Consider the following 11,402-nt stretch of genomic DNA (forward strand, 5'->3'; position numbering starts at 1 on the left):
GCAGCTCTACAGTACACCGACTTCCTGGGTGCCCCTGGCAACCTCCTTCCCACGCCTGACCCCGGACGGCACAGCCCACCCACCCATTACAAACCGGGATGTGAGGGGCTCCAAGACACCGCAGCCACCACCGCCATCCTCAACCTCTCAACCCGCTACCGAAGCAACATGGAGGCCATCTCCATCTCTGGCCGGCCCCTGGCATCCTCCACAAAGGTAATCAAATTAGACCACTTGGAAAGGTATTTAATGGGGTCATTTTAAAGCAACTCTGATTTGTGTATAAAAAGGGAGAAACATCAAAAGGACTGTTTTTGGCAAAGAGATCGTGTCTCTGGTGGCAGGGAAACAAGAGGTTCCCCTCCATAAAGCTTTAATGTACACAAAAGAAAATTTATAAAATCACATCAAAAGAAAAAAATACTATCAACCTTATTTGTCAATTACAATTAGACTGTAGTTTCTACTTTTATGGTAATAGTCACAATTAATCAAAGATAACTGAAGAAATCTGTCATTCATTTTGAAGTTTTTTGCTGATGAGATCTTAGTCGCTCAATTTTTACCTCTAACTAAGATGTTTGGTGCAGTATTTCTAAATAAAAAAATGTGCATGAAAATGAGTCGTCTCTCGTTGAATGACAACAAAGACTTTACTGAAGAATCCCTACTGTTGACCAATCACTGACGAAGGGGCGTAGACTTCGGTTACTGACTTCGGCTTGCCTCAAGAAACAATTTTGTGTGCCTGAACAACCAACAAAAACCTTACCGTCACAAAATTACGTCATAACATATGCACAAACTCTTCCTAACTGTTACAAACACCCTTATTTCTCAATTACAATTAGACTCTGTAGTTTATGTAAAACATGTGGTCATGCATATGATTTTATTAATAGACAAAAAAGAAAAGGGAAAAATTATTAACTGTATGAATGTGTGTCTTGCATGCTGCAGATGGCGGAATATATTTTGCTTAGTAATATATTATCCAGGATAAGCTCTGCCTCTATCAGATGGCCTATAAAACTAGTTCAGTGGATTAAACCAATCAGCTGAAGGACTCATTAGCTGAAATCTTTTATTCACACAAAACCAAAATCTCAGTGATTTATTAAATGTGCACCAGTTTAGTTTAAAACTTGACCCATTTGTGCACGTCCTGTATAATCTCTAGAGGGAAAAAACCCCAACTGCCCTGTCCACTACGTGGAAAACCATGATACTCTCAACTGAACTGAAACTTGGCCTTCCTATGCATTACGTTTGAGCATAACGACGAATGTCTCAAAACCCAAAGAAGGCCTCTCTACATTATGTAATCTATGACAGAATATTGATAGATAAATGATTCAAGGTTTCCAACACCTACACAGTACAGAACCCAGCTTGGTGAGCTGAGAATGTGGTCTTGTACCAGGTGTCAACCCACTGAATGAATAAAACAGTGTTAGCAACTTAATCATTTGTGCTCTTCTGCATTGGACTTATGTAGCATACAGTACACTGTATGGGGCCATGCAACTCATATGTTTGTTGTATCTCTGTAGGTAGCAAATGCAACAAAAATGCATCACAACTCAATGTGAAAAGTTCATGCTATTGAGATTAGCTACAGACATGTCACCATCACAGACATAATTAAAATGGACAGCCACACACGCATGCAATGTCCATGAAAATTATCCCCTTTAATTAATTTGAAAGGCTCTCTTTTGTTACAAAAATAATGGGGGATAGGTTTAATGGGACATATGCGTTGAATAATTGGTTTCATTTATAGGCCGTATTTCGGCATTTAATGAGGTAAAACTTTTAATACTATAAAACCTATAAAGCTGAAGCACACAGCCCAGCATTTCACATAACACAGAATGAGTAACACATCTGTCAGTGAGAAAACGTATGCTGCATTAAGCTTTTTCATTTTTGTTTTAATGGTGATGACCTAAAACCAGCACCCCCAGCTGCCATCTTGGTTGTGTGTCCTAGAAAACAGATAGATTACACAGCTGTCACAAAAAAACTACACACCAAGCAACGATTATTATTTTGTTCAACAGAATTAATGCTGGCTTAACACCACACTTTACCCCGGTGTTAGATAATCACTCAGCGTCTTATTTTCATGTAAATGTGTATTTGAGGTGCAATTCAAGTTATTTCTCACAGGAATTATAGTTGTCATTTTCAGAGTGGCGCACACTTAAAGCATTGTAGTTGGTGCTAAGGCATGTCATGGAAATATATGCATTTCAATCTTCATAACTTCATAACCCACATATTTTTATTTCCCATGAAACTGTATGTTTTTATTAAAGACAGTTGACTATTTCAAAAAAGTGAATTACCTGCTGACTGTTACAGAGTCTGACTTGTGAACTTCTTCTCATTTAGGACATGCCCATAGAAGTGGATGAGAACGGCACCCTGGACCTGAGTATGAAGAAAAGTCGGGAGGTGAATGCCCCACCCAAGGTGCCTTTGGGAGACGTTGCCCTGTCCCCTCCTGAGTCCACTCTCAAGCAGGCCGGCAGTGTGCACATCAGCCCTGCCTTCTACCATTCCCTGTGTGAGAGAGACGCCTGGGACACACCTCTCAACTTCAGCAAAGCACAACAAATGATGCACGACAGAGAGGTAAAAGCTCTTGTTAAAGAGAGTGTTCCTCACAGCTGGTATTCCTGGTTGTTGTTGATTTAAAAGGCCATGACATTTGTACTGTTATTAACTCACCGACGACAACATCTGGTGCTGAACACATAATCTTTGAGGAAGTAAATCCAAATGTTTTACATCACAAGTATATACGTCATAAATACTGTCCGTGTGGATTAAATGTGACTTTAAATGGATGTATGGTTTACTGTAAGTATCCTTCAGCGTAATACCTCAGCCTTACCGCCTAACCCCTAGGCTTGAGTAATAAGTGGGATGTTTTCATTGAAAATGTTCAAAACTCAAGACTGAGACAGGAAGTCAGGAGGTTAAGCAGATTTTTAAAGACACTTTATTATTAAGACTGCTTCCGAAATGGCACCCTATTTCTTCTGTAGTGCGCTACTTTTGACCAGGGTCCATGGCTCTGGTCAAAAGTAGCGCACTATATAGTGAAAAGGGTCCATTTCAAACGTACATACGTCTCTCAGCAGGAGGATTTTGACGACGCTTCTCTGGAGAACCAGAGCTACTCCGGAGACGCGAGCATGTTAAGCCCCAAGACCAAGATGCTCTTAAGAGATGCTAAGAAAGAGCTGATGAGGTATATCATGTTAAACATGTCTGGTCTGCTCATTCTGGGGGTCCAATGAGGGGAGAAATTGACATATTGAGGCTTCTTTGCTCAGTCATCTGTGTATAATGTGCATTTCCCTCTAAAAAGGTCAGCTGACAGATGGTCAGTATTAATAACAAAAGTGTAATTCCCGACCAGACCTTTTAAATGGGGCAGTATATTATAAGTGGGGTGACTGAATACACGATCAGTGAAATGCACTGGACATGATCTATCCTATTATTAGCTCTTATATTGTTACCTATTATATATTACATATCGTTGTGACTGGTATGTCTGCAGGTTCATGTGGAGAGGAAATGTATCTTGTTAAAAGTGAGTTTTTACATGTCCGTATGTCCTCAGCTTACCACTCTTGACTTTGTAGTTAGACTCTGTATGTTCTCTTGAGTTTGGCTCTGGGGATTTGATTCACTTTATGGTTAGATACTATTGAGTCATTTACAGAAAACAATTAGATCTTCCAAGTGAGCACCTTTTAATGAACAACTTTCTGCCACTCCAAATAAACACCTTCAGAGACGTTGTTGTAGTGAATGTGTTCGGGAGTAAAATATGTTCTACTAAATTTCCTGCTGCACTAACACTTCACACTTCCAATTCCACTAATAACAATTCAATGTCATGTTACGAAGGTTAATACACTGTATTGAAAGTCCATGTATTCTAGAGTATGGTCTAACTAAGTGTTGTGTTCTCTGCAGCTGTCCTACCCCCGGCTGTGACGGCAGTGGCCATGTAACAGGAAATTATGCGTCACATCGAAGGTAATTACACACTCGTTAACACCAGCTAGTAAATACTGTAAGGCTTGGTTCAGAGGAACTATGTTGATTGTTTCATGTTGATCAGCATTATATGCTGCTGAAAATGAAACTATACATTTTTTTGCAACCTTATTGTCGCTGTGGAATTTAAGTAATTTAAAACTGACTTGTAATTGTATTGAAACATTGGACAGAAAACAACTGTACAAACTTAAGATGATAATGCAAATGGTTATCATATGGTTTTGGAGAGGATGACCTCTCTGCCACATTGCACTGTACAGTATATCAATCACTGTCAGACTTCAATTGAATTGAACTATGATCAAAGGGTTCATTGTAATAACTCTCTGGTGTGGATCCTCTGTCTGTAGTGTATCTGGGTGTCCCCTGGCTGACAAGACTCTCAAATCACTGATGGCAGCCAACTCTCAGGAACTAAAGTACGCGTTGTCCTTTCAGTCATAATCAACTGTTTCTAGCCAGTAGTTCACCTGTTTGTGTCCACTCATTCAGTTCAATTTTGTGCTATTTTATTGGATTACATTATACATTCTACCTGGTCTCATGCTGTTTTAGTCATATAATACATTGACTATATTGAATTTGGACTTTTATCCACGTTGTGTGATCAGGCTGTTTACACTGTGTGTACAAAACATTAAGAACACCTTCCTAATATTGAGTTGCAGCCCCTTTTGCCCTCAGAACAGACTCAATTCGTTGTGGCATGGACTCTACAAGGTGTCAAAAGCGTTCCACAGGGATGTTGTCTTCAATTCTTTCCACAGTTGTGTCACGTTGGCTGGATGTCCATTGGGTGGTGGACCATTCTAGATACACATGGGAAATTGTTTAGCATGAAAAACCCAGCAGCGTTGCAGTTCTTGACACACTCGAACCGGTGCGCCTGGTACCAACTACCATACTCTGTTCAAAGGCACTTAAATCTTTTGTCTTGCCCATTCACCCTCTGAATGGCTTAAAAATCCTTCTTTAACCTGTCTCCTCCCCTTCATCTATACGGATTGAAATGGATTTAACAGGTGACATCAATAAGGGATTATAGCTTTCACCTGTTCAGTCTATGTCATGTAAAGAGCCTGTGTTCCTAATGTTTTGTACACTCAGTGTACATAATGCAATGTACTGTATATCTCCTGACCTCATAAAGGCCCTTTGGCTTCCATTTTTTTTAATGCATTTAAATATTATATAATTGTTCCAGAGTTTCACCTGTTTTGTCTGTCTCTCCACCTGCAGGTGCCCAACACTTGGATGTGATGGATCTGGACACGTGACCGGGAATTATGCTTCACACAGAAGGTAGTCTAGACTGGATGACACGAATGACTGAATTGATTAATAGAAATGTGTTTGAATCTTGTTGTTTATTTTTATGAATTTATGAATTTATTTATCTTTGACTTTTGGTAAACTGTTGTATATCCAAGAAGATACGATTCTGACGACACCTGACTGATTCTTGAAAACTGATTTTGTTGTTTAGAATGTTGTTTTCAATGACATGCTTTGTGAGAATCACTGATGGAAGAGTTTGCTTGATTTTAGCCCTAAATTAGTGTTCATTATTGTTAAACCGTATCGTCTCTAAACATTTGTAGTTTGTCAGGATGTCCACGTGCCAGAAAGGGAGGCTTGAGGCTTACACCAAACAAAGATGAAAAAGACGACCAAGAAATTAAGTAAGAGATTATTCTTATGATTGTTGTTTTTCATTTTTTTTACTGGCATGACTACATGATTGCTGTCTCAATGAATGAAAATACTTGTATCCGGTTGTTAAGAGGTCATTATACCAGAAAAATGAAAATGAAATTGTTTTTCTGCCCATCATTAGTAGATCATATTTCAAAGATTAACAACATGTGTATAATACATGTTTCAAACACTGTAATATTTTTGAGTTGTCTTAATAGAATATCTGGCTTATCACTCTCTTGTGAGTGTTTTCCTTATCATCGTGTATTGTTTATTACAGGTCCCCCATACTACTGTATGGGTACAAAGCGTTGATTCACTGGTGTAAAGCTGAATTATTCTAGATGCAGTTGTCTCTGGAAAAACTGATATTGGTCTTAAATAAAAAATAATAATTGATTGCTGCTGCTTAAATCCAAAGTCCGATGTATGAGACCTTGTTCACTTCTACATCTGGACAGACACAGATTTCCCAATCTTTTTAATTACTAATGCAGGGCCAAGAGTTTAGGAATTAGACTGGAATAAATCGCATACACATTAAGAGAGGGCGGGGGAGCGACAGGTAGCCTAGCGGTAAGAACGTTGGACCAATAACCGAAAGGTTGCTAGTTCGAATCTACCTACATGTAGTGCATCTGTAATGTTACTAGATGATTGTAAATTGTAGGCCATATGGCATGGTGCCTTACATCTGTGGTGTGTGGAGGGATGGAAGTAATGGGGTTGCTTTGTCCTCTAAGTGCTAGCAGTACTCTGAACAACGAAGTGCAACAACAAGCTTCGTTACAGTAGTACTCTGTTTGTACGCTAGCTATGTGTTCCATTTGTACCATCTCAGCCTGCCTTTCACCTTTACCAATAAGGGAAGAGTTCAGCAACCCTCAAAATTACATTCTTTCACATGACGGGATACATGACAATTATGTGTAATTCATGTCACTCCATTACTGACCTGTAGAAAACAGAGCAGGAAAAATGTAATTACCCTTATAACTCTTAATAATATTCAACAAGACTTGTGCTTATGTTTTTCGATTACAAACACAAATAACCTACCTAGTACTGTATATGTAGGCTATATCAATCTGTATGTGTTTATTATTCCAACGTTTTTGTGGATTAGCAACTTGGCTGATACGATTATTTGAGCCTGTTGTCAGTTTCGATGACTACATTTTTAATCAGCATTTGACTGGATTAATCAACGTAATGGTTTGACAACTCTTCCGGTCTAGTTAGTGAGGGATATTTATGAACTGTGCAAATGATTTGTTTGAGTATGTATGTATGTATTATGTGTGGTTTAACAGGTTAAGTAAAGTCGTCGCAACTCAGTTGACAGCATTTTGATCTACTTACACTTCCATTGTACCTAAACTGTACACAGCGATAGATTTACATATCTCAGATCATACTGTATTTACTACATCTGTCATATCAAATGGCCTGAACTGCCAAACTATTTTGAGGGAAAAACAGCTTACTGGTGACAATAATCTTTCTCCTCTGCCTCATCGGAATGAGAATAGACGTCTCTCACAGCGGCACTCTGTACATTGTCAACAGTCTGTGTGACAACATGAATCTCTCCACTAGCAGTATAAGGGGAGGACATCAGATAGTAACAGACTCCTGGGTGTATTCTGAACGTTGTAGATATATAATTAATAGACCTGACACAGTTCCATATTCTATTTTACAGATAATCTTATCTGTTCTATGCGATGCATTTCTAGCTGAATGTTTTGTAACGTAAAATCCTCCTGAACAGACCCCTTGTTTGTCTCCCTACTAGGTGTCCAGTGATAGGTTGTGATGGGCAGGGCCACACATCGGGGAAGTACACATCTCACCGCAGTGCAGGAAGCTGCCCCCTCACTGCTAAGAGGCAGAACGAGTCATCCATCAATGGCCTCCCCTTCCCCTGGAATAAGGCCTGCAAACAGGAACTGCCCCACTGTCCCTTGCCCGGCTGCAATGGCCTTGGACACGCCAATAACGTGTTTGTCACCCATAGAAGGTGAGGTTGCATTGCGTCAATTTTGTCCCGTACGATTCCAGGGAAATGTTTATAATTTCTATTGATACTACTATCCTTGACCACTGACCCGTAATTAAAGGCGCACTCCTTGAACAACTAAATAGCTTTGAGATTGACATTTGTGAGTTGGTAATATTTTTGTAATTTGAATTTGATTTCTAAATAGTTTGTCTGGATGCCCACTTAATGCTCAAAGTATCAAGAAGAAGATGTCAGGAGAGGAGATGGTGACTATTAAACTGAAAGCCAGCAGTGGTAAGTCTTGGTGGTGTACTGTACATACAGTATATGCTTTGGCAGGATAATATATTTTATGGAAATGTTCATCTTAGTACCACCAAAGTATGTGTAGACCCCCTCCTAGTTGATTCACTGAAGCACAGTAGCAGGTTTAGTTTGAACTTCATAAGAGTATTCTCCATTTTCAACAGGAGTCGACAACGACGATGACATGCAACACTTGGATCATGAAATCAAGGAACTGAATGAATCCAACCTGAAAATAGAAGCTGACATGATGCAACTGCAGACCCAGGTAAATATCCACATCTGTGATGATATGATGGTTTTCAAAGGACTCAGGCCTAATTCAGTTTGACAAGTTTTCCTCTTTCCTGAAAGCAGATTTCGTCAATGGAATGTAACCTGAAGACAATTGAGGAGGAGAACAAGATGATTGAACAGCACAACGACAGCCTTCTGAAGGAGTTAGCTCGCCTCAGCCAGGCTCTCATCAACAGTCTCACAGACATCCAACTGCCTCAAATGGTACATTAGGCCTCATTCGAACCTCCCCACTTGCATTTTTTAACCATATTTCTATCTATAGTGCAGCATTTTCCAAACTCTGTTCTTGGGAGGGGTGCACGTTTTGGTTTTTGCCCGAACACTACACAGTTTTGAATTAGCTGTGTAGTGCTAGGGAAAAACCCAAAACGTGCACCCCTTGGGGTCCAGAGGACCGAGTTTGGTAAACCCTGCTATAGTGATATTAAATTGCTATTCTCACTATATGCTTCAGTTTGTGAACTAATATTAGAACATGTTTGTGTTCCAGGGGCCCATAAGTGAGCATAATTTCGAAGCCTATGTGAACACATTAACAGATATGTACAACAACTCGGAGCACGACTACTCTCCCGAGTGTAAGGCTCTCTTGGATAATATCAAACAGGCTATAAAGGGAATCCACGTTTAAGCTGTCAAGCCACCAAGAGGAGGTATCTTTGAGTTGGGATAATGGTATTGGATGACTGTGTTTTTCCTGGAGAGTGCAGTGCTGGCTTAGTTGCATGTATAAGACAAAGCTTTGGGAAATGTGTCAACATTTCACAGTTGAATACATTGCACTGAGACAATTACCAGCTGAAAATAATTTTTCATGTTTTTTAACGCTTCTGTATTCACTTGACATGTTACTTCTGGTGAGATTTCTACCCCCCTTGCACTTAATTATTTTGTATGGTTTGCTTGATTTAAATCTGTATTTGTTATTTTTTGTCATTGTTATGTTATTGCTATTTATCATCTTTATTCATCAATGTATTTATTTAAACATTTTTTAAATTGTATTTCTATGATTGTAAAATGCTAAATATTTGAAATCCTTTGACTAATTGTATATTACATTGATGCACATTCCAGTTTTAATCATAGCTCTCTTTTGCCGTCTAGTGGTGGTTTATTTATATGTCAGATCAGATTCTAATAAAACAATTTGGATCTCCCATGAAGGTAGAGAACTCTACTAGAATAATCCAGAATCAATTTTTTTTTAAATTGTTGCTTTCGATTTCTATTTAATATTCAACCCTGAATGTATGGTAAGACAAAATGAAGACTCAAAAATGCAATGCTACTGTACTGTACACTCATAATTGAACAATATGTTAAAAAGTTGACTGCAATTGGGGAGTTGCGTTTGGCTCTTAGCAAAATGCAACATTGTTTTATTTCATTCAATTAACTGAATGTCAAATTCAACTTTGAGTGTGTTGCTAGAATAGAGCAACTGACAGCACTAAGACAATTGATAAATCCACTTTGACAAGATATTGTCTTTCTTTTTCTTAAATTATATAGATATTAAACTGCCTTCTGTGCACACACTGTGTGTGCATATATGTGCCTACATGTAAATGAATACATAAAATATACAGTTCTCTGTTTTGTGGTAGGACAGTATTATGTGGATGGTGTGTAATTTATTATACAGTACACTTATTTTCAAAGGAGAAAATGTTCTTAATGACTGTTTATATGCCATTTCAAATATTTAAGCATCGTCTCAGTAGCTGTAATCTCAAAGTCAGGTCTTGAAGTATCACAGGTTAAGAAGTGTTAGTGCTTTTTAAAACTTTTTACTTATTTTCAGCATGGAAAAAAATGGCGAGGAAGGTATTAGAAGAAATGAACCACCACCATACAAACATTTACTCTGAGTTCAACTATTATGACACCTTTTAAAATGTATGCTCATTATTACTTAATGATGGTCGGTGGCATTTCGGTTTCAGTAGTCACACTAATTTCAAAATATCCCCCAAAAGGCACTTGGTGGCGTAAATATCACTGCCGGTTCTTTAGGGCCAGCATGTATTTTCAACCTGTCAATCATTTTGCAAACTGTCAATAATTTTGATGTTCAGTTCATCACTATTACCTGAAGCAAAAAGGGACAAACAAACAATGATATTGCTAGTTCTTAACTGTTTGTTTTCAATTGTTATGTTTTATTTATTCTTAAATTGAGTTGTGAATCAGTTGCACTTTCACTTTTTTTCTGTTGTATTTCAGTTGAGTTCTATTGCCCTGGGGTTCCAGAGAAAGATGACGCTTTCTTTGTTTGTGAGCATTGCTCTTGATGTCACAGTACAATGTTATTATTTTGAAGTTTGCATGGGTTGATAGTCCTATCAAGTTACAATGAATTGAGTTTGACTAGGCCTACTACACATGTCCTGAGGAAGAATTCGAAGAAGTGCATATCTGCAAACATAGCCAAATTAAGGACACTTTTTGAGAAAAATACTTTCTTTTATTCAAATAGTCAACACATTGTAAAGAATTGTAATCTTGAAAAATGTAATCATTTAACATTTTGTTTAACTTAATAATTGTGTTAATTTATTTATAATTCGTAATATTTAATTCATATACCACACATTGTTTGCTCAGGAAGTTTTGTGAAAGAATATTTATTTTCCCTGTTAGTATTTGATGTTTTGTCATGTGAACTGGATTTTTGTGGAATTATATTAGTATGATGAAACTGTAATGTATTTTCTTTCCTTTTTCATTCAAATGTTATGCTTTTTCAGTTCAAGTAGTTTGTAAATCGAAAGTATTACTTTTGCTATTTCATAAGCAGATATGCGCTGTGTTGTACAGTTTGTGTATGGTAGAAATAAAACTTTTTAAATGGTTGTGTGTGATTCTCAGACGTAATGTAGTACAGTATGTTGATGTTGCCATATTGGTGCATTGGATCACTTTCCTCCCCATACTGTCACTGTAGCTTCATGAAGTCAATACCTGAGGATGACAAGTCTGTGCCACCTGGTGGTGAGTA

At 38.1% G+C, this 11,402-nt stretch overlaps 1 protein-coding gene across 1 annotated transcript in view; it reads left to right on the forward strand.

Moving 5' to 3' along the window:
* LOC120020659 (suppression of tumorigenicity 18 protein-like) overlaps nucleotides 1–9,029 on the forward strand; it is a 49,600-nt gene extending 40,571 nt beyond the window's left edge. The window contains exons 11-22 of the mRNA XM_038964364.1: nucleotides 2–216; nucleotides 2,401–2,643; nucleotides 3,156–3,265; nucleotides 4,003–4,065; nucleotides 4,440–4,508; nucleotides 5,329–5,391; nucleotides 5,691–5,771; nucleotides 7,586–7,810; nucleotides 7,998–8,086; nucleotides 8,263–8,366; nucleotides 8,456–8,599; nucleotides 8,889–9,029. Of these exons, the coding sequence (XP_038820292.1) occupies nucleotides 2–216; nucleotides 2,401–2,643; nucleotides 3,156–3,265; nucleotides 4,003–4,065; nucleotides 4,440–4,508; nucleotides 5,329–5,391; nucleotides 5,691–5,771; nucleotides 7,586–7,810; nucleotides 7,998–8,086; nucleotides 8,263–8,366; nucleotides 8,456–8,599; nucleotides 8,889–9,029 (1,547 nt within the window). The remainder of the gene's footprint in view (nucleotide 1; nucleotides 217–2,400; nucleotides 2,644–3,155; nucleotides 3,266–4,002; nucleotides 4,066–4,439; nucleotides 4,509–5,328; nucleotides 5,392–5,690; nucleotides 5,772–7,585; nucleotides 7,811–7,997; nucleotides 8,087–8,262; nucleotides 8,367–8,455; nucleotides 8,600–8,888) is intronic.
* The last annotated feature ends 2,373 nt before the right edge of the window (nucleotides 9,030–11,402 follow it).

Source organism: Salvelinus namaycush, chromosome 25 (genome assembly GCF_016432855.1).
Source record: "Salvelinus namaycush isolate Seneca chromosome 25, SaNama_1.0, whole genome shotgun sequence".
Classification (NCBI taxonomy): Eukaryota; Metazoa; Chordata; class Actinopteri; order Salmoniformes; family Salmonidae; genus Salvelinus; species Salvelinus namaycush.